This window comes from Gobio gobio, assembly GCF_949357685.1.
Source record: "Gobio gobio genome assembly, chromosome: 6".
NCBI classification, from domain to species: Eukaryota; Metazoa; Chordata; class Actinopteri; order Cypriniformes; family Gobionidae; genus Gobio; species Gobio gobio.
In genome coordinates this window covers 53,695,613-53,721,874 of record NC_137102.1, presented here as the reverse complement: position 1 = coordinate 53,721,874, position 26,262 = coordinate 53,695,613, and the positions used below count along the sequence as shown (strand labels likewise).

The 26,262-nt window shown below is 38.0% G+C and overlaps 1 protein-coding gene across 1 annotated transcript in view; it reads left to right on the top strand.

Annotated features, from left to right (window-relative positions):
• The window catches only part of hecw1b (HECT, C2 and WW domain containing E3 ubiquitin protein ligase 1b), a gene marked incomplete at its 5' end in the record, with an annotated part of 68,693 nt that overhangs the window by 17,541 nt on the left and 24,890 nt on the right, over nucleotides 1-26,262 (top strand). Inside the window, 10 exons of the mRNA XM_079820602.1 lie at nucleotides 2,968-3,075; nucleotides 7,152-7,246; nucleotides 10,121-10,196; nucleotides 13,135-13,304; nucleotides 15,115-15,257; nucleotides 15,347-15,447; nucleotides 16,225-17,370; nucleotides 17,511-17,612; nucleotides 18,941-19,091; nucleotides 26,000-26,112. Coding sequence (XP_079676728.1) covers nucleotides 2,968-3,075; nucleotides 7,152-7,246; nucleotides 10,121-10,196; nucleotides 13,135-13,304; nucleotides 15,115-15,257; nucleotides 15,347-15,447; nucleotides 16,225-17,370; nucleotides 17,511-17,612; nucleotides 18,941-19,091; nucleotides 26,000-26,112 — 2,205 coding nt within the window. The remainder of the gene's footprint in view (nucleotides 1-2,967; nucleotides 3,076-7,151; nucleotides 7,247-10,120; nucleotides 10,197-13,134; nucleotides 13,305-15,114; nucleotides 15,258-15,346; nucleotides 15,448-16,224; nucleotides 17,371-17,510; nucleotides 17,613-18,940; nucleotides 19,092-25,999; nucleotides 26,113-26,262) is intronic.

Genomic DNA, 26,262 nt, shown 5'->3' with positions numbered 1-26,262 from the left:
GGGAGGGGGTCTGAGTTGCTTTCAGCTAATGATGCGGTTCACTAAAAACGTGCGTTGTGAATACAAATTGCTGCTTTTTACTGTCCCTTTTGATCAATTTAATGTATGCTTTCTGAATAAAAGTATTAATTTCTTTTAAAAAAAATACCATACTGACTAGAGCTGTAATCGCTGTAGAGCTTAAAAGTTAGGCCCGACAAGGCCTGAACCCGTTTACAGCCCGACATTATTCAAATGTGCACACATGACTAACGTAGGCTATAGGCCACTTGGAAGTTGGAACAAAGAAATAAAATAAGTCCTCTGTAACATCGTAACATCTCGGCACTCTAAATAGGCCTAGGCATACACTTTGCCTATAAAAATGAGTCTTTCTTAACAAATTAAATCAAGATAAATTCTAAACTAAGATAGGTATTTGGCAATAACGAAATAAAACGAAAAGTTACATAAAATTGACATTATGCCTAAGACAAACAAAAATTGGACTTGCTTGCGGCCGCCTCTCTCCACAGTCACCAATACGATTATATATATGCCAACGTGCCAATAAAAAGGAGTCTTTCTTAACAAATTAAAGGGTTAGTTCACCCAAAAATGAAAATTCTGTCATTAATTACTCACCCTCATGTCGTTCGACACCCGTAAGACCTCCGTCCATCTTCGGAACAGAAATGAAGATATTTTTGTTGAAAGCTGATGGCTTAGAAAGGCTTCAGATAGGCCTCCATTGGCATTCAGTACATTTACACTCCCAAGACCCATAAAAGGCACTTAAAACGTCGTTACAAAGTCCATCTCACCACAGTGACTCTACAATAATTTTACGATGCGACGACAATAGTTTTTGTGCGCAAAAAAAATCAAAATAACACCTTTATCCAACTTGTTCTTGTCTTCCGTGTGTGCCTCCAAGACGCATGCACGAGAATATGACGCAGATCCGGTGCTCGGACGCATGACCCAGAAGCGATTTGTTTACAAGCAGAGGAAGACGTGTGTATCTAAGCGGTTGAATTCTACATTGATCGTGCTTCAGGTCTCGGCGTAGTTCTCAAAATGGGGCTTAAGTGTGCATTTCATGGATTCCCGAACGCCGGCGCTACGTCATATTCTGGCGCATGCGTCATGGAGGCACACACGGAAGACAAGAACAAGTTGGATAAAGGTGTTATTTAGATTTTTTTTGCACACAAAAACTATTGTCGTCGCTTCGTAAAATAATTGTAGAGTCACTGTGGTGAGATGGACTTCGTAACGACGTTTTAAGTGCCTTTTATGGGTCTTGGAAGTGTAAATGTACTAAATGCCAATGGAGGCCTATCTGAAGCCTTTCTCAGCCATCAGCTTTCAACAAAAATATCTTCATTTGTGTTCCGAAGATGAACGGAGGTCTTACGGGTGTCGAACAACATGAGGGGTGAGTAATTAATGACAGAATTTTCATTTTTGGGTGAACTAACCCTTTAAATTAAGATACATTTTAAATTAAGATGGGTATTTGGCAATAATGAAATTAAGATAAAGGCTCCGTGGGATTTGCTTCGCCACTTCTCTCCACAAAAACGGCCTCAACGCGACGGTGAACAGCAGCTGAAATTTAATAAAAGAATAATGCCAACATTAGCCTATATACTCTGTCTACATTATGCATTTAAGACTCAATTCATATTTAGTTATAATTTGAAAAACCCTTATTCACCAAGATTAGGCTACATGTTTTTTGTGGAGGAAAATGATTAAATCCACTGTAGATGTCACAAAGTAGTAAGGACCCAAAAGCAAATGCAGGTTACAGTCTTTATTTGAACAGCAGATAATGAACAAATTAGGCTGTCTGCCGGTAACTGGCCGCCAAGGCGGACGCAGATCAGGAGAAGGTAACCAAGAGAACAGACATCAAACAGGCGGGATGCCTGGTGCGAGAAACTGCTGCCGGAGAGTGCACACAGGAAACGCCGAACTCTCACATCACTTGGCAGACACGGCAGTGCTGAAGAGCCGACTAGTAGAAAGCAGACTACAGGGTGAAATCCTCGTCAGACACACACAGACACACACACACACGGAGAAACAGGACTAGACGAGCATGACAAGGCATACGAAACAGACAAGCATGACCAAACAATAACCCATCAAAGAGAAGAGAAAGCATGAGAACTAAATAGCAAGATGATCAAGTAAAGGAAGGAACAGGTGTGAGAGGCGAGGAGCGCGACCGCTGATTAAGATAGCAGACAGCTGTGAGAAAGCAAACGAGCAGTAAAGAGAGAAAGGAAAACAAGAGGAATCAAACCAAACTCCTGACAGTAGATGGCTTCATCAGCGCTGTCCTGCGCTCACTGATGGTGTTTCCAGCAGCACTGAACGCCCTCCTCAGCATCAATTTTCACGCTAATCGAAACGCATCATCTGACCGCCCATTTACCGCGCAACCCGGAGTGCATGCCCGAGCCCGTGTAAAATGATAGAAATTAAGACTGAACCAGACTATCTTAAGCTCTTGACCCCAAACTTTTGAATGACAGTGTATTCATGAAGTTATAGATTCTTCAGAGCAGTGCATTTGGTTTCTGACATCACAGGAATAAATTATATTTAAAATATATTCAAATAGAAACAGTAATTTTATGTAATATTTCACATAATAACAGTTTTTACTGTATTTTCTTTCCAAAACATTAAAAAATCTCAATTGTTCCAAACTTTTACTAGTAGTGTAAGTTAAGATTCATTACAAATAAAACAAATTGGGGAAAAAATGTATGCTTTTGTTAAACATAAAAACATGATATTTGTGTAATATGTGGTGTAATTATATTTTTATACTATAATTATAGTCCCTCAGCTGAAGGCCAGCTTTCTCTTCTTTTAGAACTATAAATGAATAATCAAAAGATGTGATTACCTGTATGCCATAACTTCTGAAGAATAAGATAAGAGGCTTTACTTTTCTCTTTCTCCTAGATGAGGTTCTGTCAGAGAACTTTCTGGACTACAAAAACAGAGGTGTGAATGGCTCCCACAAAGGTCAGATCGTCTGGAAGATCGAGGCCAACTCCTACTTCGTAGAACGTATGTGCAGTAATAACAGCACAATGTAAAACATTCCTATTAAAGGGGGGTGAAACACTCATTTTCAGTCTATCTCATGTCAATCTTGAGTACCTATAGAGTAGTATTGCATCTTTCATATCTCCGAAAAGTCTTTAGTTTTATTATATTTATAAAAGAAAGATACGCTATACCGAATCTTTCCGAAAAAATCAGAGCGGCTGGGGGCGAATTGTTCGGGCGGAGCTAAAGAATGACGAACGTGCGCAGCTATTGCTTTGAGCTATGCATGTTTACATAGAAAAACAATGGAATCGATAGCTAACAACACATAGACATTTGAAGCAGTTTTACTCACCGTCTGCTTCCAACACACGACCGTGAACCTTAAAGGGTTAGTTCACCCAAAAATGAAAATTCTGTCATTAATTACTTACCCTCATGTCGTTCGACACCCGTCAGACCTCCGTTCATCTTCGGAACACAAATGAAGATATTTTAGTTGAAATCTGATGGCTCTGAAAGGCCTCCATTGGCTCAATGGCACGGTTCACTCTCAAGACCCTTAAAAGGTACTAAAGACGTCATTACAAAGTCCATCTCACTACAGTGGTTCTAAAATAACTTTATGAATCGGCAACAATAGTTTTTGTGCGCAAAAAAAACCCTAAATAACGAATTATATAGTGATGACGATTTCAAAACACGGCCTCATGAAGTTTCGAACCGTTATGAATCAGTGAGCCGAATGATGATTCGGATCGCGTGTCAAACCGCCAAACTGCTGAAATTTGGCGATTCAAACCGCTGATTCGACCCCCCTGATTCATAACGCTTCGAATCTTCATGAGGCCGTGTTTTGAAATCGTCATCACTATGTAAGTCGTTATTTAGGGTTTTTTTGCGCACAAAAACTATTGTCGCCGATTCATAAAGTTATTTTAGAACCACTGTAGTGAGATGGACTTTGTAACGACGTCTTTAGTACCTTTTAAGGGTCTTGAGAGTGAACCGTGCCATTGAGCCAATGGAGGCCTTTCAGAGCCATCAGATTTCAACTAAAATATCTTCATTTCTGTTCCGAAGATGAACGGAGGTCTTACGGGTGTCGAACGACATGAGGGTAAGTAATTAATGACAGAATTTTCATTTTTGGGTGAACTAACCCTTTAATCGCTGGGATTGCTCCATCTTTAAGCATTAGACGAGCTACAAATCCGGAGTTGAACTGTACCTTGTTTATAAACCATCGTCGCCAAAATTCAGGGAACAAACAAATACTTGCACAACTCCTGCTCCGGAAAAACAAACTCCATCCTCTGTCCCATTAACGCTGGGTTCTGACGTCACATATACCCATACTCGAAAAAAACTGGGAAACCGGAAGGAGTTTTTTTGGCACAGAAATACTCCATCAAACATTTTTTTTTTTTTTTTTTTAACTTTGTCCATGTTTAGGATGGGAATCCAAGTCTTTAACAGTGTAAAAAGCTCAGTATGCATGAAACAGCATTTCACCCTCCCTTTAAATGATGCAGCCTTATAGACACTTCTTTCCCACGAACAGGATGTCATTAGAGCTGCTTTGTTTGTGGCTGTAAATGTTTGCATGGCAGCTATGGTAGCAAACACAAACCACTTCCATTCTACCAATTTGTTCAAAGATGTTTCAAGTCAAGAAGTGTGAAGAGAAAGTCACTCAGGTGTGACACTTTCATTTCATAGCACTCAAAAACACAAAAAGGTTCAAAAAGCCTCAGTTGTCTGTAGGTTATAACTGTAGGTTATTTTGGCTCTTAATACTAGATACTAGAGAGAAAACATACCTACATACAAACTCAAACTCACATCGCCCACTAGAGCACCATGGCTTGTTAGAACATGTCCGCAAAACCTCTTTTTTGTGATATGCTCATGTATCACAGTGCATATTGAATAGATTTTTTCCCTAGAATTATGTTGTGTTGCTTGCTACAGTGTGAATTAACATCTTATCAGTATATACCAATCAGTTTTAAAATAGATCTGTTTTTTGAAAAATTAGTGATGAAGTGGGGCTTTAAGAAATCCCATTTTCTGTTTTAAAATTCAGTTTTAATGGCTCACTTTAAAAATGTATTTTTAAAAACATGTCTAAACACCAAAGTCATAAAACGTTAACAATTGAATCAATATTTTCAAATGTAATCAAATCGAAAAGATATGCATATGGTTTTTTTGCAACAGAACACTGGATTTATACAGTATTCTGTCATAATTTTTATCTAGTTAACCCAAACATTTATACATATCAAACGTTTGATATTTTTAGGGAAGACTTAAAGGGTTACTTCAGCGATTTAGCATTAAGCTTTGTATCAGTAGAAACCCGGTAGTCTATTCGAATGATCGTGCCCCCCCTCATATCCCCCTGAGACGAGCGTCATCGGAGTCTTTTTTGGCCAGAGGCTAGAGACTACAGCCAGTAGAAGGGGCTAGTTCCGCATGTTTTCAACCCGCCCATAGGGGTGGGATCTCACTCACAAAATGTAAATGCACACGGCCGCTCGGCTCGGGCATTCATAACGGAGCAGTGCAGAGTACAGCGAGTGTTCTCAATGAATTCCTATGAAAGTTAAGCTTCCATAGGCATTAACTGAAAACGCGCCAGACTGGACACGCACCGTGAATGACTGCGGCCGTGAATGACTGACAATGCGGCCGTGAATGAATGCCGGTCACCCGTGCTCATTTTAGTTTCGGTTTAAAATTAGCGCCAATTCAGGCGGGTTGCTTGAATTGTGGGTTCATGAAAACACAACAACAAAACGGTACAATGACAAACTCACTTAAATAGGCGCATTTAGCTTTGAAACCAAATCCTCCGCGATCATCTGGTCTGTCAGTTCCTCACTCTCTGATGAAGGAAATCTGACTCCTGCTGCGTTTGTGCTGCGACTCTTGTTCGGCTCATGCTGTATTGAGCAGAGACGTTCAGTTTTTAATTGCAGTGTCTGTTCTCTAACTGAACTAAATTATTTTATTACTAAAAAAATGAAAATGAAAACAACGTTGGGGTAGTGCCGCGATGGGCAAGAGATGTACCCGGTAGGCGTGGCTTGGGAGTGGCCCCGTAGGGCAGCGAAGCAAGTGTATTCTGGGAGTCGTTGTCTTTCATCCATATGAGCCAAAATTAAATTTTCAAGACACCAACTTCAAAAATAATTTCACATTTCTACTACATAAATGACCAAATTTAAATACACATTCATCTTTCCAGCGCTGAAGTAACCCTTTAATTTAAATAGCACTCTTTGCAGTTTAATAATCAAACACACTGGACAATATCACAATTTGAATTTGATTATTTGTACAGCCCTACTTTTTTAGTAATTAATCCAAATATTACGTGATATTCCGTGTTTTGATGGCTGAATTACACAATTCTGTCTGTAACACAAATCATAAGGCCCTCAAGATCTAAACTGAATGAGAATTTTTATTATATTTTTATTTTATTTATTTGTTCATGGTGTTTCTAACCAAGTCAGATGTCCTATAACTAAAAATCTATTAAAAGTATTATTATAATATTTTTTATTATTATTTATATTCAAATATAAATGCAGGCCATTATTTGTCAAATAGCAAGCCGGTTTGGGTTAGGGTTAGCCAGTTTTCTTTTATGACAATATTTTATTTCCTGTGTTGATGTGTTTCCTATTGAAAGAGGAAGTTGGGGTGGGGTATATTTAAGGGTCCTTAAAAAAAAGAAATGACAATAACCTCATATAACTATTTTTTACCATGAACGAAACCAGTGACGAACATTTCCAGACACTTCCTTTGCAACCAAATGAGGGTTGGGGGCCTGAGAAAAAGTAAGCAAGCAATACACAGATGATGTAGAATTGGGTACGTGCTATTTCTAGTTGGTGACCGCATTTATAATTTACATGGTGGAAACTATTTAGACACCTTCTAGACAGCCTTAATTGGTCCTCTGTGAACAAAATGAGTTAAGCATATCTTGAAGAAAAATACATTTAAATATGTAAAATCTGAAAAGAGTTTTTCACTGTGACCTTTGACGTTTTCTGTGCTTGGCTCTTTTTCAGTGGAGACTAAAATCTGTTTTAAATATTATCATGGAGTAAGCGGAGCCCTGCGGGCCACCACACCATGCGTGACTGTGAAGAACCCATCCGCACCGGTGAGCGAATGAAAGAAGAAACATTTAGATTTTTTTTTTTTTTTTTCCCGTGGTTAAAATATCTAGACATCATGCCTTTAGTTGAGCAGTGGTGAGTAACATCAGTGTGTACGGATCAGTCATGTGACCTCATAAGGATGTGTGCATCTATGCAGCGATTCCATTGCTTGTCATTACAGATGTGAGGAGAATGCAGCCGTTTTATCTTGCGTCACATTTCATCAAGAGTTTTTCAAGAGCAGAATAGTCCGTGCCATCTGTTTCTCAGAGGATTAATGCTGCAGATAATCTCAGGTTATCATTTGATGGCTTAATTCAGGCCTACCTCCATAGCCACAGAGTGAACCAAACTCCCTTTTTGTTTCTTAAAGGTAAAGTGCGTGCGTCATGTACAGGACACAAGTGATGTGTTTTTCACCTTAACATTTTATTTGCACGTGTGAAAGGAGCACGTTTTTATCAACTCCACAGAAAATTAGTTTACCCCACACTTAGGTTCATAATCATTACATAATTCATTTTCATTTAACCCTTAATCGTCCCTTGGGGTCCAGCTGACCCCACTGGACTTTTCCTCCATTTTTTAAAAGTGTTCCCTTCATCTCAGGGCCATGAGACTCTGTGACTTTTCCTACATAATCTATCTAAACATGCACAAAAAATCTGGGCTTGATTTGGTTGTTCTAAAGGTGTGTAAAAAAATTTTTACCGTTTAAGTCCCTCGGGGTCAGATTGACCCTACATTGAAAATGAATGGGAAAGTGTAAAAAATACATTTTTTTCACTATTTTTGTCAAAAATGTTTTACTAAATCCAGTATAAATCTGAAAATTTCCACATTTATATCAAGGTCTGGTCCTAGTGCATAAACACAAAGTAGAACAAACTTTCTGTCTCATACACACACGCACACACACACACACACAAACACACACATGTGTGTGACTGCAACAGAGAGCATTTTTATAGAAACTGGCAAATAAAATCAACAAAACTGGCATAAATCTGAAAAAATTCCATACATAAATGAAGGACAAATACTAGAGCACAAATGCAACATGGAACAATCATGAGAAAGAGAGGGAAAAGGGCAAATAAAAGAAAGATGAAAGGCAGCTTAACTTTTGCATAACTTCCCTATGGACCTCTATTGGATAATGTGGTCATTGCACTCTCTTTCTCTTTAACTATAATTCCTAAAGTTTTTCCACAAACCTACATATGGTGGTATTCTATCCCTAACACATAGAGCAATGTCCAAAAACTATTTATATTTATTTAAGATCATCATTCAAGTGATTTTTTCATAAAAAAATAATTTTTAATTAGCCAATTTATGACATAGTTAAGTATTTGTGCAGTAAATAGGTAAAAAACTACCAAATACCCACAAAAACACAGCATAAATGTATAGTTGAGAAGTAAATAAAAAAAATGATATATAGTTTTCCATGTAAAAAAATTATATTTCCTTATGCAATCGCTCTGTAAAAGTTTGGGGTCTATCTGACCCCAAGGGACTCAAACGTAAACCCTACTTGAGGGGCGATTAAGGGTTAAGTGCCCCTATTATGCTATTTTAAAGGTTATACATTTCTCCTACAATAGTTTTACATGCATCCATGGACAAGAATCCCTTACATTTTCTCATAATATACATTACAGCATCACCTCTTTTCTCACAGTGTCTGAAATGTTTCGTTTGAGGATTCTGTCTCTCTAAACTCCTTATTTTCGTGAGCCTGCTCTGCTCTGATTGGTCAGATTGGCCAGTCTGTTGTGATTGGTAGAATCGGTTCTTTGGGGAGACAATAGCTGTCTGAAATGTATGTACTACATTTTCATTTGACCTGCGACCGTTAAAAAAGTATGTTCTATATAATATGAATCTGTGTAGTATGAATGTAATCCGGACGTACTACATCTGCCATGTTGCCATTATCATGTGACCTACCAGTGGCAGTTGCGTCCCTTCACCTCCTTTCATAAATCCTTTCCCGTGGCCTCATGGGATAGTAAAGTGTCCATCGAATGCGCACTTCAGAAGTAGTAGGTCATCCGGGGACTTTTCGCAGACTGTTTTTTGAATACTATGTATTCGGACATACTACTCTGTTGGCGTACTGTTTTTCGCGTACTATATAGTACAGAAGTATTCAATTTCAGACGCAGCTAATAACTCTATTTATCATGCACTTTAAACTTTGAAACTTTTCAGACCTTTTACATTCACAAACAGTTATATTACACTGTGCATGGAAGGTAGTATCTGGAAAAAAAGCATAATGGGGGCACCTTAAAACTTTTATATTTTTGATCATTGAATTTCAGAGCAATGAAGACTTAATCATCCTTGATATCTTTCTCTCTGCCTGTCAGTTTCTATCTCACCGAATGTCAGCAATAGTTCCTCTGCTTGCAGCTTTTTGAGTTTTCAGCCAAATGAAAGTGTACAGAACATATTTCAACACAATTTAAAATCAACACAGCAAATACAAAAGGCTGCTTTGGCATTAGTTGCTAACCTGTTGGCTGGTTGCATTATTAAGAATTGCTGTGTGATGCAAAGCTTGAATTGCAGTGTAAGAATGGTCATGTCTGACCTGAAAGAGTCAACACAAATTGCTGTGGAACATTTTTAAACCTTAGTGAAAAATTGACCATTTTCCATTATCATTTCTTTTGTTGTTGCAAGGAACAACATACATTGTTTTGTTTGTTTGTTTTTACTGAGAACTGAGACTGTGTCAAATATGATGCTGTAAATAATAGTCGTAATTTTGGGCCAGGATATGGTTGCTGATATTACGCAAAAGTTGTGTAGCTGTTTCCAATGAAATCTGACACATTTTACACGGAACTTTCTGCCATCAGGTGTTTAAGCCGGTGGCAACAGATGACGTACCTCAGAGTCAAGGCAGAAGAAGACTCATCAGCTTCTCTCTGTCAGGTGTGTGTCTACAAAAACTGGCATGACCAGACAGTCGATCATTAAGCCTTATCAATATTTATGGGGCTTCTATATTTAGTGTATCCTGGGGATTTCATTATTGACCCAGTGTTTGCAGTCTCCTGTAAACAACTATAGGAACATGTTTACCCCAATTACTAGTTTCTTTCCTTACACAAAACTACTTCTGCAAGATACTTTTGCGAAACCAGTGTTCATCTTTTTTGAGCAATTTAGGAGATTTTAAGATGCAAATTTAGCCCTGATCATGTAATGATACATAAGTATGGTCTATTATATTATGTTCAATTCTGTTCTATTCTATTCTAATATTCTGGATTATTCTGTTTTCTTCTTTTCTCTTATTTGCTTATATTCTGTTCTCTTCTACTTTTTGTTACATGTGATTCTGTGTTCTTTCTGTTCTATTTTTCTTTTCTTTTATTCTATTCTTTTTAGTTTTTTATTCTATGCTATTTTGTTCAGTTTTCTCTTGTTTATTCTCTCTGTTCTCTTCAATGCCTGTTTTGTTCTGACATGTTATCTTCTGTTCTATTCTGCTCTATTGTATTCTGCTATGTCTGTTTCTGTTTTTTAGTGTAATTATATTTGGCCTGTTCTGTTCTTGTCTAAAAGACACTTAAAGGGGTAATGACATGTATTTTTTATTTTATTTTAATATGGTCCTTGAGGTTCACTTATTTTGCACACACAAAAAAACGAATATATGTAAAAAAAAAAAATTATAATAATAAAAAAAGATTATTTTTGACCTTCCTTCTGACCCTCTGTCTGAAATGAACCGTTTTTAAGGGGCGGCTCATTTAAGTCTTGTCAATAACGGCCATCATTGCATATAGGGTAGTGGAAGCAAGGCTAAGTGAACATTTGTGAGCAGCAGTATGGTTTCATGCCAAGAAAGAGCACCACAGATGCATTATTTCTTATTTGAGAATGTTTATGGAGAAGTACAGAAAGAGCTGCATTGTGTCTTTGTAGATTTAGAGAAAGCATATGACAGGGTGCCAAGAGAGGAGCAGTGGTATTGTATGAGGAGGTCTGGAATGGCAGAGAAGTATGTTAGAGTGGTGCAGGATATGTATGAGAGCAGAAGAACAGTGGTAAGGTGTGCCTTAGGTGAGACAGAGGACTTCACGGTGAAGGTGGGACAGATGAGGTCAGACAGGAATCTCCATGGACTATGATGTTTGCGGATGACATTGTGATCTGTAGTGAGAGCAGGGAGCAGGTGCAGGAAAGTCTAGAGAGGTGGAGGTTTGCTCTGGAGAGAAGAGGAATGAAGGTTAGTCGCACCAAGTGGAACAGTGAGGTTACAGGGAGAAGAGGTAAAGAAGGTGCTGGATTTTAAATACTTAGGGTCAACAGTCCAGAGCAATGGGGAGTGTGGAAAAGGGGTGAAGAAGCGTGTGCAGGCAGGTTGGAATGGGTGGAGAAAAGTGTCAGGTCTGTTGTGTGATAAAAGAGTACCAGGAAGAATGAAAGGAAAGGTGTACAGGACAGTAGTGAGACCAGCGATGTTGTATGGTTTGGAGACAGTTGATGTTTTGGAAACAAAGTTCAGAGGAGGGAGAGTGAATATATTGGTAAAAGGATGCTGAGGTTAGAGCTGCCAGGCAGGAGGTCGAGAGGAAGACCAAAGAGGAGGTTTATGGATGTAGTGAAGGAGGACATGAAGGTAGTCGGTCTGAGAGAAGAGGATGCAGGGGATAGGGCTAGATGGAGGCAGATGATTCGCTGTGGCGACCCCTGAAGGGAAGAGCCGAAAGGAAAAAAAGATTGCATGAAACCCACTGCCCACTCATTGCCCACTCGCTATTGAACTTGAGTTAGTGTTGAAAACATTATACATATTAAACCGTCATTTACAGTCTAAGCATTATAAACTTATCTTGCAACAAAAGTTTATTTGTGAAATCTCCATTACACTGTGCCTCATTAGCTACAAAGCAAAATGCTCCGAACAAACATAATCCTCAGACGTGATCCAGGACACCATTCAAATAAACAATCCACTTTTTTCTGAAGCTAGGTTCCTTCTGAAGTCTGCACGTAGATGCAAACAAGCTGTTTCAATGAGATTTTTACCTAATGTTCTTTTAATCTTCCATTTGTCCTGTTGTCAGAAACTGAACGCGACCTGTACACTGTATTCAGTGTAGACCGCGTCAGCGTCACATCCGGTGTAGGCAAGTGTCATCCGTTAAGTGACCGAATATCAGTGGGCGTGGCCTATGGTATTATGATGTATAACTATTGTTATACATTTGTATAACTATATGCAAATGAATTTGCCCGTGTGATGTCACAAATCGCATAATTTCCAAACAAGTTGTTTTTTGGAGCTCGATTAAATAAATGCAGTGTTTGTAATGAGGAGGACATTTTAAGCTATGAAATCTGCATATAACCTGGTACAAAGACCTCTTATGTCAAAAAATCTAAGCAAATTTGAATTCTCATGTCATGACCCCTTTAATATCCAGCAATATTACTGATTTGACTGCACTGATACAATCGGACAAGAGCAAAACTTGAACTGAATTGAGCTGAATAGTGACACTGTTGTCTTCTGCTTTATAGTTGAATTTGCTACATCGACACTGTTATTGAACTGATTTGAATCAATGTTGAACTGACTCGAGCTGAATAACAACATTACTGTCTTCAGTAGAGCTGCTTATAGCTTAATTGAACTTGTTTCATAATGAATGAACTTTATAGTTATTGAACTGAATTGAATTAACGCTGAGCTGAAATTCATATTTCTCATATTTGATAAAGTTTGCTTCATTAATTCTGTTACTTTCCTGTTTATCAATATGCAGCTGCTTTGAAACAATTGATATTCTATAAAGAACTATAAAAAAAAAGGTGAATTGACTTCTAACAAATCACTCTGTCTTTATGATGTGGTCAGACTTCCAGGCCACCGGGCTGAAGAAAGGCATGTTTTTTAACCCTGACCCCTACCTAAAGATTGCCATCCACCCCGGCAAGCACAGCATCTTCCCTGCCCTGCCTCACCACGGACAGGAGAAGAGATCAGGCATCGTCTGCAATACCATTAATCCTGTTTGGCAGAGGGAGGTATGGGAAACAAACAAGCGTATATACACACACTAGATTTAATATGCTCATATATAAATCCTTATAAAACAATATCTGGTCCCAATGTTATTATTCACAGACGTTTAACCCAACGCTGCCCTTCTGTGCTTTGTATCCCACATGGAATTTGTCATGTAAATCCTTCATTCTGCAAATAACTTGATGCGTCACTGCAGAATCCCAAACACGGCTCATTGTCCTGCTGGCTGATGGACAGGATTTTGTTCTAAACTTTTTCTGTTTTCAGTAGACAGCATGTCATCTTTGTTGGGCTGGGAACTGAGAACCGGTTCTATTTATAAACAAATATAGAAACTGTATTATTTAAGTCACAGACAAAATCATTGGTTTAAAATAGCAAACTCAGTAACAGACGCAATTAGAGCGAATATGACACACAGTTTGAAGTTTTGTTTAATTAATGGTACTAAAATATATAAATAATGTACAAATACAGTAAATTGTACATGTAGATTTGTTTTGTTTGTTTCTGAAAGAAGTACTTTATGCTCACCAAGGCTGCATTTATTTAATCAAAACACAGTAAAAACTGTACAATTTGAAATATTTTTATACTATTTTAAAGGAACACGCCAAATTTTTGGGACTTTAGCTTATTCACCGTATCCCCCGTATCTTATTAGATAAGTCCATACATGCCATTCTCATCTCCGTGCGTGCCATAACTCTCTGACGCACCCACCGCTAGCCTAGTTTAGCACAAAGACTGGAGGTAAACAGCTCCAGCTAGCCTACTATTAGTTATCTAACTCCGGGGGATACGGTGAATAAGCTCAATTCCCAAGAAGTTGCCGTGTTCCTTTAACATATTTCTATTCCTGTGATGCAAAGCTGAATTTTTAACATCATTACTCCAGTCTTCAGTGTCACCTGATCCTTTACAAATCATGATAATATGCTGATTTGCTGCTCAAGAAACATTTCTTATTATTATCAATGTTGAAAACGGTTTTGCTGCTTAATATTTTTGTGGAAACTGTGATTTTTCAGGATTTTTTGATTAATAGGAAGTTCATAAGAACAGCATTATTAATAATTATTTGGTGGCTTGGCTTAAAATAACCCTAATCGTTAAATGGATTGAGAATCAGAATTGTTAAATTCCCTATGAATCCCATCTTTTTTGTGCAGAAGAGATGAGATCACCTGGATTTGTTTGATTGGATTGTTTTCATGTTGTAGAGGGCTGTTTCTGGATGATATTGTCTTCCGCTAAGTGCTCTTATTAGATTAAATATGAGTAGAGGAGATCGCCTTACAGTGGAGGATTGAAATAGGTCAAGATATGGGGAATGATTTACGGAGAGCAGGTTTGTTTTCTTTCTATCAGTATTTGAAGAAATACCTTTTGGTTAGTACTGTATCTTTTATAGGTGATCATAATAGCTGAACTTCAGTCCTTAATTATTATAGGCTAAATTAAATTTCCGCAGTCATATTGTTTAAAATCATTGATGTTGTTGGCACTGTGCACAACACGGGCGAACTCCATGCCAAATATTAACACTTAAATATTTGGGTGGCTTTTATGAACATTTTATCAGTTTGTTTTGTTTTTTTACTTTTGAAAATAAAGACAGTGTCTTTTACACTAGCAACATCCATTTACTATATGATGAAGAACGACTTCTCGCATTGCATTCACATTACTTTGTAAAATGGGCAATTGCTTGATACCAACAAGTTAACTTTTTTCATATTAGATTACATGTTCTATTTGAAATGATTGCAGTCTCTTCCTCTGTGTCTTTGTATTTCTTTCTCGTAGCGGTTTAATTTTGTGTCTCTACCCACGGATGTGTTGGAGATTGAGGTGAAGGACAAGTTTGCCAAAAGTCGACCCATCATAAAGCGTTTCTTGGGCAAGCTGTCAATGCCAGTGCAAAGATTACTGGAGAAGCATGCTATCGGGTACGTACTCAAAGAAAATCAAACCTAAACTTGTTAAGCTATTGAGTTGAAATGCTAATTGCAAGGTGCTTGCTTGTGTTTTTTAATAGTGATCGTGTGGTCAGTTACACTCTGGGTCGGAGGCTTCCAACAGAGCATGTCAGTGGCCAGCTGCAGTTCAGGTTTGAGATTACCTCCTCCATTCACCCAGGTAATTCCAGTTATTATTCTAACGTTTATTAAACATAATAAATCCTTAACATAGTCAGCTCTAGTATATATCCTGCTACTTTAAAAAAAGAACTCTTGATAATAATGCTGGACTGGTGTGGAAATTTCATCTGTTAATGATATTTATTTTGTGTTATAGCTTTTCATAATGTCTTACTTATCTTAATATCATGGTAATAGATATTAAAATATACATTGAATTATCTGGCTAAAGCAAGCATCACTATGACAATTGCATATGCTTGGGGTTATGGGTTTGGTCCTGACAGGAACTTTGAATAATGTCTTGAATCAAGCGGCTTGTTTAGGAGAGATTTACTATTACTTTTCAAAGTATTTAGGAATAAGAGCCATCGTACTGTTGGAAATATGGCCTGGTGGGCCAAATCTGGCTTGGGACTCTTCCTCTCCAAATTGAATCCTGCCCTATTTCTGTCCTTTTAAAACTACACTACCATTCAAAAGTTTGGGGTTGTAATATGTTTATGAAAAAGGTCTCAAAAGACTACATTTATTTGATCAAAAATAATTCTGACCCTAAACTTTGAAGCGGTAGTGTAGTTATTTATAATAAACCATCATATTATTGGCTTCTAATGGTCTGTCTAATCAGACCACTCATGATAACATTAAAAAGTCATGTGATATTGACTTGATATGTGGTTGCCAGTATATTGTATCTTAATTAGACTGTATTGTCATGTATGCATTGTACCACTATGTGCATGTAGGTCACAGATTTCTGTCCTCTCCACAGATGATGAGGACATGTCTCTTAGTACAGAGCAGCCAGTGCCGGCAACAGAAGCTCAAGTCCAACCTCAAGCAGAAGACACCATGAGTTTAGACCAGGGAGCCCCAGAGTTGCCCTTAGATGGAGATACGGCTTCTGTAGAGATGCCCATGGACGTTGAATCTGGGGAAAGCTGTGCAGCTGAGGAAGATGCCATAGAGGAAGAGCCTTTAGAAGCAGAGCAGCAGGAGGCGGCTGCCGAGAGCCACGAACAAATGGAGCACGGTGAGGCCAACGGAGAAGCAGAAGAGACGGTCCAAAAAGAGGCAGAAACTGATTGTGCCTTTGCCGAAGAGCCTGCGAACTCTTCAGGAGATCCTGCTGGAGTCGAAGAGGAGGCGATCTCAGTTTCGGAGGAACCAGAGGTGGAATTAGAGGAAGTCTGCTCGCTCAGAATCAGAACCACACCGAGACGGAAGCCGCGGCCCTGCTCTCTACCTGTGTCTGAGCTGGAGACGGTCATCGCTTCGGCCTGTGGCGAACCCGAGACGCCGCGCTCCCATTACATCCGAATCCACCACCTGCTGCACAGCCTACCATCCACCCAAACTCAACCAGGAGATGCGGCTGGGCCTGAGCCCGACCGGCCACCGGGCGTAGAGGAGGAAGAGGAGGAGGAAGAGGAGGAAGAGGGTGCGACACTTGAGCCTCATGCTTTAACACCCAACGGCCCCCGCAGGACGCTGCCCCGAAGCCGCTCGCACGAGCGCCTGTCCGACCTCATTCAGATGCTCGACGGAGATGGGAAGCCGCTTGGGGCTGAGGGCCAAACTGAAGTTCAAAGATCACCAGGGGAAAGCGAATGTGATTTGAGCCCGGTGCCCTGCTGCAGTCATATGGCACATAGGGCCTCGGGCCCTGTGCGGGCGCCGTCTCTAGACAGCGCACGTAGGTCGGAGAGCACTGTGTTCTCCTCGCAGGATGACGAGGATGAGATGGACAGGGTGAACGGCATTCTGGGATTTGATGCAGAGACAGGACAAGGCGCTAAGAGCCGTGAGCCAGGGGACGGAAGCTGTCAGTGGGAGGAGGCGCCAGACAGTCACGTCCAGAGCCCACATAGCATTATGGATAATGGAGAATCACCTGTAGCTGGTCCGAGCAGCAGGAGTAAGTCGACTTCTATGGGGTTTCATGCATAATACCATGTGGTTTTTTATTTTATTTGAATAAGATCTAGGTTTTCCCTTTAGCTGATACTCTAAAGTATCTATGAAGAATGCCCCGGCTTGTGTTTGTGGTATGTTTAGGAGAATGTCCTTTGCCTTGTAACCATCCTGCAGTGAGTCAGCTGCCTGCACTGAGGCCCGACCCACATCACTATCCCACCATAGACGAGCCGCTGCCCCCGAGTAAGTTCTGCTATCTCATTCACTGTAATGTATTCAATGTACTACAGGTGAATCGCCTATAAATTATATATAGGTATCAAAATAAATATATATATAAGAAATTAACACTTTTATTCAGCAAGGAAACCTTAAATTGATACAAAAAAGTGACAGTCAATACATTTATTTTACAAAAAAATTATGTTTCAAATAAATGCTGTTGTTCTTTCTGTTTATCAATAGATTGATTCATTCCACAGTTTCCACAAAAATATTAAGCAGTACAACTGTTTTAAACATTGTTAATAGGAAGAAATGTTTTTGAGCACTAAATCATCATATTAGAATGATTTCTGAAGGATCATGTTACACTGAAGAGACTGGAGTAATGATGCTGAAAATTCAGCTTTGACATCATAGGAATAAATTACAATTTAAAACAAATAAAAATAGAAAACAGTAATATTGTGAAATATCATTACAACTCAAAATAACAGTTTTTACTGTAAATGCTTTCAAAACACCACACTTTTTGAACGGTAGTGCATGTAACTTTTTTATTGCATTAATTTGATTTGATTTAAAACAAAAAAAATATTATTTGAAAATGATAACGATTTTCTAAAACCTCAATCATCACAAATAAAATTTAAAATGAATTATAGGAGGTTCTATGTCTTTTACGAAAAATGTTAAGCAAAATGTTACTTCACAAAAACGTCCATAGCAAGATATTAACCTATGCTTTGTTTATTTGCAGAAAGTAAATGTTTTTTATATACATTTTGTTGCCTTTTAAATTGGAAGTTCAGATGGAAGTTCAATTGTTGAAATTGCAAAATATTGCATCAAATCAAAATGGTAAAATCCATCCAAAAGTATCACTTTCTTCTGGTGTACCACCCTTCATTGCATTTCGAAGCTGTAGAGAGTCAAAATACAACCACTTGGACGCAAACAAACTTTCTTATCAGGCATGATTATTTTCAGTCTTACTCTCACTAACCCACACTGTGAGATTTTAGTACTGATTACAGTAATGCCGTAACCCACTCAAGAAAGTCTGCTTTCCAAGACATCAGACAGATGGCTTCTGTCTGTCACTTCATTTTCATACTGTGGGGTGTGTGTTTGTGTAATGTACCCACTAAATGAGTCAAATATGAAACATCCTACATTGAGGGGATTTTTGAGATGTTCTAAATAATGAAGGCACTAAATAATGTACTAATTAATTAATGTACTAACTAATAAATGTTTTAAGCAATCAAACTTATGTTAAATACTTAAAAACCAGAATATCGACTTGGGCATCAAACATGTGTTTGTGTTTTGTTTGGTTTGCTCAGACTGGGAGGCCCGTATCGACAGTCACGGTCGTGTTTTCTACGTGGATCACATTAACCGGACCACCACCTGGCAGCGGCCCACGACTGCAGCCACGCCGGATGGCCTGCGCAGGTCTGGTTCCGTCCAACAGATGGAGCAGCTCAACAGGAGGTAAACAACACTGTTTATCAGCCGTTACTCTTTTAAAGACAACCGTTTTCTGAGTGAATCATAATATTCATAATACAGATCAGTTGTGTTGTATTAATGATGCATCCTGTGATGTCCAAACGTTTAATGTAGAATAAGTTCTTACTCACAGATCTGAGACTGTACTCTGCACTCTATTAATGCACCAACTTGTTCCTATGCAATAGTAAACAGCCTACATTTGGGCTAATATTGCTTGATGAATAATTATTCTTTTATTTAATTATTTAAAATGTATTTATTGAGCATATGCACAGAAAGCTGGGTGTCAGACGGCACGTCCTGTGAGTATTAAACTAAGTTCTCTTTCACATGTTATTGCACTTAAACTGTCAAATACACATAAGGTTTTGTCAAAAACAAAACGTTCACATAAACGTTTTGTCTGTGAACGTAAACAGCAAGTAAAGAAATCACGTGTATATTAGATCTGTGTATTAAAGTAAAAGCAGCGTAATATACAGTACCTACTGTTATATGAATCAAACGAAAAACAGAAAATCACTCACTGCCTAATTTATTATTAAAAATATATTTATTGAACATTGGTGTCTTTTTATCATTAAGCTTAGCTTAGTTTTCTATTGTTTTATAAAACCAATAACTCTGCAAAAACTAATTTTCTTACTCAGTATTTGTCTTGTTTTCCAGTACAAATATCTAAAAAAGGTTAAGAGATGTTTACTTTAGATGCAAAATTACAAAAGAAAATGTTAAAGGGGACTTCATTTGCAAAATTCACTTTTACATGGCATTTGAACTTTTCAACGTCTCAGCAGTGTCTTTACACAATCACCCTATAATGGTAAAAATTACCATATTTTTAATCCCCATAAATCATAAGCAGTGTCTCAGAACAAGCCGTTTGCAGTTTCTGTACAATGTAGGGTGGCCATACGTCCGGATTTTGGCCAGACAGTCCGGATTTTAAGCCCCCTGACACTCATTTGTCCTCCTTTTTGGAGTTGCGCTGAATCGGCCTTAAAAAAACCCAGCTCTCGAATCTTTATTGGGGCGCAGCATAGCATCTAATGCCGTAAGATCTGTGGTCAAACAAACGATTGGCTGAAAGCAGTGTTAGATAAATATCTGATATATCATTGGTTAAAAGGTTAAACAAGCCTCCACGTCCACGTGCTGGCTACATCATACCATAACGCTAACATGCCGAAACGTCAGACCTCATTTAATCCGGAATGGACAAAAGAGCACAAATTTATATCAAAAAAGCAGTAGAGACGCTTTTCATGTATTTTGCACACTGTGTCGCTGTGAAATGTTATGTTTTCTGGCACTGTGCCAGATTATTTGTTTATTTATGTATTTCTTTTATTTCAAGAAGTCCAGAAATTTTATGTTTTCAGGCACTGTGCACTTTGCAAGACAGGTTCATCTCAGTGGTCAGTTTTTGAAACCGACATCACAATATCTTGAATAAATACAAATACTGTGAACAAACACTTTTTTGCCTCTTCTGTTACACATAGGTCTACATCAAGATATATTGTAGGTCAAATTTGTCTGGCAATGAATAGAGTAGGCTATTTCAGAATCACTATATCACCATCGATATGATGGACAAAATTGTATTGTAGTTGCGGGTACACCAGACTCCTATGCAATTATTCTTGCCTCACTAAATGCCGCAAAGTGTCCTCCATTTTGGTGTTATGGAAATGGCCACCCAAGTACAATGTAATGTCCCATTGTACAGGCGATTCCCATGTCTGCTGACGGGCTCTGCCCTATTAGCATAGATCCCCGCCCTGAGTGAGCGGTACACATTACGCCATGTTTATCTCCTCACCAGAGCATTTAATAGCAGTAAATTAAAGTAAAAAAGTTATTCTTATTACAGCTACTAAGTTATTCTATCAAGAGCAGTGAGTGATTTTCTGTTTTTCGTTTGTTGTTTGATTCATATTAACAGTAGGAATATTACTGATGTATTACTGTATATTATGCTGCTTTCACTTTAATACACAGATCTAATATACCTGCTTTTACAACAATATACAATTTCTTTGCTGTCTGTTTACGTTCACAGACAAAACTGACAGTGTTAATGTGAACTTTGTGTGTTTTTGACATAACCTCGTGTGCGTTTGACAGTTTAAGTGCAATAAGACGTGAAAGAGAACTTAGTTTAAGTTTACAGTTTTTCTCAGTAGCTTTGGTACATTTCTCAGATCAGAATTGAAATTCTCAAAACTACCTGTACAATCTTCACATCATTGTGTCACTTGTGCTCATCAAAAAAGCAGTTCCTCATTTCTTTGAACAAGTTGCAAATGCTTTGGTACATCCATGCAAATTATTATGTACAATTCTCTGCTGTTTCCTACATTATCAATTGCTTACGTCATGTTGATCAAAATGTATTATAATGGGTCTCTGTTGAATAGTCTCACCCCCCACAACATTTGTCATAATATGTCAAGCATATTTCCATACATTTCCATTAGACGTTCACATTTCTACTTTTATTTTTTTTTATTTTTTTTTTTATTTGTGCTATGCAGTGCTGTCTTTTCCTTTCTGTATCGCAATGACATGGTCTGTCAACAAATTACAGTACAAACAGTAAAAGCGTAAATGTGAATCTTGTCCAGTCTTTTGCAATCAAACTCCCACATACACTAAGGTGTAACCTACAATTTACAATAATAAACTTTAGCCATATTTACATCAGAACATCCCTCCAGTGTACACGGTTATATTGACAACATGACTAAGAAATTTGACCGTCTTATCCGTACACAATGACACAAGGACTTGTCATTCTGATGGCACTGACATGTTCATTGACACAGATATTTACTTTTGAGAGATGAACTAAGGATTTTGAGCAAGAGACTGGCTTTTGCAGGTAATCCATGGTGTTTTGCTATTTGTACGAATTGTTTTGAGAAATGCACTTACTATTTTGCAAATGTCGAGGATGATTCGAGAAATGTACCAAAGCGACTGAGAAAAACTGTAATACTCATGGGATGTGCCATCTGACATCCAACTCTCTGTGCGCATACTTCAGATGTGTGCATTCAGAAAACCATCAGATTAGTATCAGTATCAGGTTCAGAAGTTTAGACTGATATGGTTTTTAACCGCATGCAGATAATAAACTTTCATGATGATGAAGAACTGCAATGTCATGTCATGTGTTACTGATATGACAAAGAGATGTTTTGTTAGTTTGCGGCAGAGTATCCGAGGCACGAGCTGGACAGACCCAAGCGGGGTGGGGAGGAGGAGCTAATTTGCATTTAAAGATAAATGCACAAAACAGCACGTTTTTCCTTCCACTCAAAAATGGCCATGTAGTCCAGGCAAAGTAACTAATTTTGGAGCCAAAAATAGAACTAATTGTAAAATATTTTTTTCAGCTTAGATCATTTCTATGAGGTGGCCAGAATAACATACTAAAAGTCCTAAGAAATCCTAGTTGAGGAAATATGTTAAATTCTCATCAATCCGAGATGTGTGCCAGTAAGGCCAGACAATAAAAGACCCCAATGGGGCTATTTTTTTCCTTTACTCCTATCAAAGTAAGACTTTATACAATGAAAGTATCCATGAAAAGTAATTTTTTTTGTATTACAAGTTTCTTTGAAAATGAATTTGAATATGCAAATGAGCTATAGACTAATCGAATAAAGGCTACCCAAAATATACCCGCATAGGCTAATTTTTTCCTCTGCTTCTACCACAATAAAACTTTACACAATGAAAGTCTACATGAAAAGTAAAACATTTTGTATTAAGTTTCTTTGAAAATAAATTTGAATATGCAAATGAGCAATATACTAATCGAATATGCCCAAAATACACCCTTATGGGCTTATTTTTTCCTTTACTCCTATCACAAGCAAACCTCACACAGTGAAAGAATACATACATGAAAAGTAAAATTTTTGTTTTCCAAGTTTCTTGGAAAAATCTATTTTAAATATGCAAATGAGCTCAACACTATGCCTAATTGACTTATGGCCAAGAAGCCATAGTCACAAGTAGAAAAAACAGGGGCCAAATATCTAACACATTCATGTCCATTTAGTAAGTTAACCTATGCATAAACACGATAAATTTGATGTCACTTGCCACAAAAGTCTTATATTGACCTTAGGAATTGATTTCCCAATCTTGCCTCCAGTTTCTTTCTAAATTCTTTTTTTTATTTGCAAACAAGCCTTACCTAATGACATTCCCCCACAGATAACATCAGAAGAAAGTCAGAATAGCCATCTTAGTCATTAGTAACGTGGTGAGATAAAATTTTGGGCTGGTAGATTTACAAATGATTGGATTTGTTGGTAAAATTATGAGATTACAGGCAGAAGTCATTCTTACCAACTAAATGATTCACTCTCACACAGAAGACAGGTGAAAAACCAGATACACTTTCCAGACATTCCAGCTCTTTAAAATAATTTTGCCAGACACCAAAACTGCTTCTCTTTTTGTAGTTAGCAAGTATTTCAGACCAGGCAAGCCACACATCAGACTTCAAATTCTATTGGGCCTAATTTCATTGCTAGACAACACTTTGACACCTTTTTCAGGGCGAAATGGAGAAGTGTAAAATATGTCATGAGTCATTCAGTTGTGAAAATACATTGGTTGTTCTACGAGCAAAAGGCTGTGCCAGTGCTCAACGTGGAAGTAGCTTAGTGACAATTCCTGGAGACAGAGTACACATCGAATGCCGCCGCAGCTATTGTAAAGCAGAAAATATTGTACGTGATAATGTAATACCATCTTTGCAACAACCACAAATCAAACATAATCTCCGCTCATAACAGAACTTCAATTTTCAAGAGCATTGCTTGTTCTGTGGACAACCAACTGAAATAGATAAGAAAAATAAGAAGAGAGAGAAAATTGATATCTACACAGTAAGAATAGGAGACTTCCAGCAAATGGTTGTGCAGGTTTGCCACTTAAGGAAAGATGAATGGTCTGATACAGTTTTGGGGAGAATATCATCTATCCATGACCTTCATGCAGCCGATGCAATGTACCACAACATATGCAACACTAACTTTAGAAATATGAAGAATATTCCGAGTCAATTTTCTGCAAACCCTGGCAACAAACCCAAAAGATTCAAAGTCGGAAGACCTGAAGATCATGAGAGAACAACAGCATTCCTAAAGTTGGCAAACTTTTTAGAAGTATACGATGATGAACAAATTACTATTCAAGACCTTATGGTAAAGATGACAGAGTACTTGCAAGACACAGGTTGTGAACCATATTCTGCAAAGTGGATGAAAATTAAAATAAAAAAACACTTTGGAGATAGAGTAATAATGACTGGCCTGGAAAAAGGTACTACCAAGCCAGGTAGTTTTCAGGTTAGAGGCCTGTCTAAAAGCAGCATATTGGCAGTAGGATGATTGGATGAAGATTGGGCCTACTATGCAGTTCTGCCTACTATGCAAATTAGGACATATTCAATAAGTGTGGAGCTCATGTGCATATTCAAAGTAATTTAAAAAGAAACTTGTAATACAAAAAAAAGTTACTTTTCATGTATACTTTTACTGTGTAAAGTTTTATTGTGGTAGGAGTAAAGGAAAAAATAAGCCTATTTGGGTGTATTTGGAGCATATTCGATTAGCCTATAGCTCATTTGCATAGTAAAATTCATTTTCAAAGAAACTTGTAAAACAAATTTTTTTTACTTTTCATGGGTACTTTCATTGTGTAAAGTTTCATTTTGATAGGGGTAAAGGAAAAATAATAATATATCTAAAAATAATGCTACTATCAACACTTACTCGTAACTCGTTCATCTCGACAGCTGTAATGGTACTTTGCATGTGTTACAAAGTTGGTAGAATAATGATGAAGGCGGGCTCGGCATGACTGGGACTCATGTTTATTCAGAACTCTCAGATACAAGCACAATAAACTCGGGCTGGCAGCGCTCTCATAACTCAGTAGTTACTATAAATAACTTTGTTAGCAATCGCTCCGTCTCCGTGATGTCCGGTTCGAGAACGAATTTCTTTTGAATCGGTTCTTTTTATTGAACCGAATCAGTTCACCAAATCGGACTGAATCGTTCTAAACGGTTCGCGTCTCCAGTCAGCGCTGATCCATAATTTACTAAAGTTACTAACTTTCTGACATGAGTGACAGTCCCTCCGACTAGAAATAGACTAATAACCTGAAGTATATGCTGTAACTACAACAGTTCACTGAACTGAGACTGACAGAACTGATGTGAAGTGAACTCCGGTCCATCCGTCTCTCTGGCAGCAGCTCGTACGTCGTAGACCTCGTTAAACCACGCCCCCTCCGCTCATTTCAAATGCAAAGATGTCAGCCAATCACAACGGTGGGCGTTTTTACTGAAGTCTCACAGCAGACACGCCTCTTGAAACAGGGCATTCAGCCACAGGGCAAACATTAGTATTGAAAAAATGCATTTTATTTCTAAATTATGACATTTTATGATGTAAAAATCATACTAACAATATAAGTACACCTCAGGAAACATTATAAAATAATAGAAAAATGCCATGCCATGGGACCTTTAATGCTATAGAAAAGCAGTACCAGTTTTTCAGGAAGAGTGTTTTCAGCTTGTTTATTTTGATATAAAAACATGGCATGCAGTCGCTTCAAACAATGGCATAAAGTTATTCAAAACATCATTCAATGTAAATTGTGATAATCGTAATTAATAATCGACAATTATGATTTTTCTCATAATTGTGTAGCCCTACTATCAAGCAACATAAGGGTTATGTAAGTGGGGGCATTTGGGTTAAAATAGTTGTAAAGGATTTTTTACAATGGGAGTCCTACTGTACTGATATTAGTGACTAATAACAGCGATACTCTTGTGCGCTCGTCAGGTACCAGACCATCCAGAGGACCATGGCCACAGAAAGGAGAGACGAGGAGTCAGGCAGCCCCCGCAACGAGAGAACAGCCAACACTGAAACGGACTCGCCTCCACAAACAACTGGTAATTTCATATACATTTAATTCACATTTATTTGTATTTTCCCTTTCACAATTAAAAGAGTTTTAAAGCAGCTTTACAGTAATCTGTTATCAGAGGCGACTGTTTCAAAGTAACGTTTATGTGTCAAAAATGTACAGTTCTAAGATATTA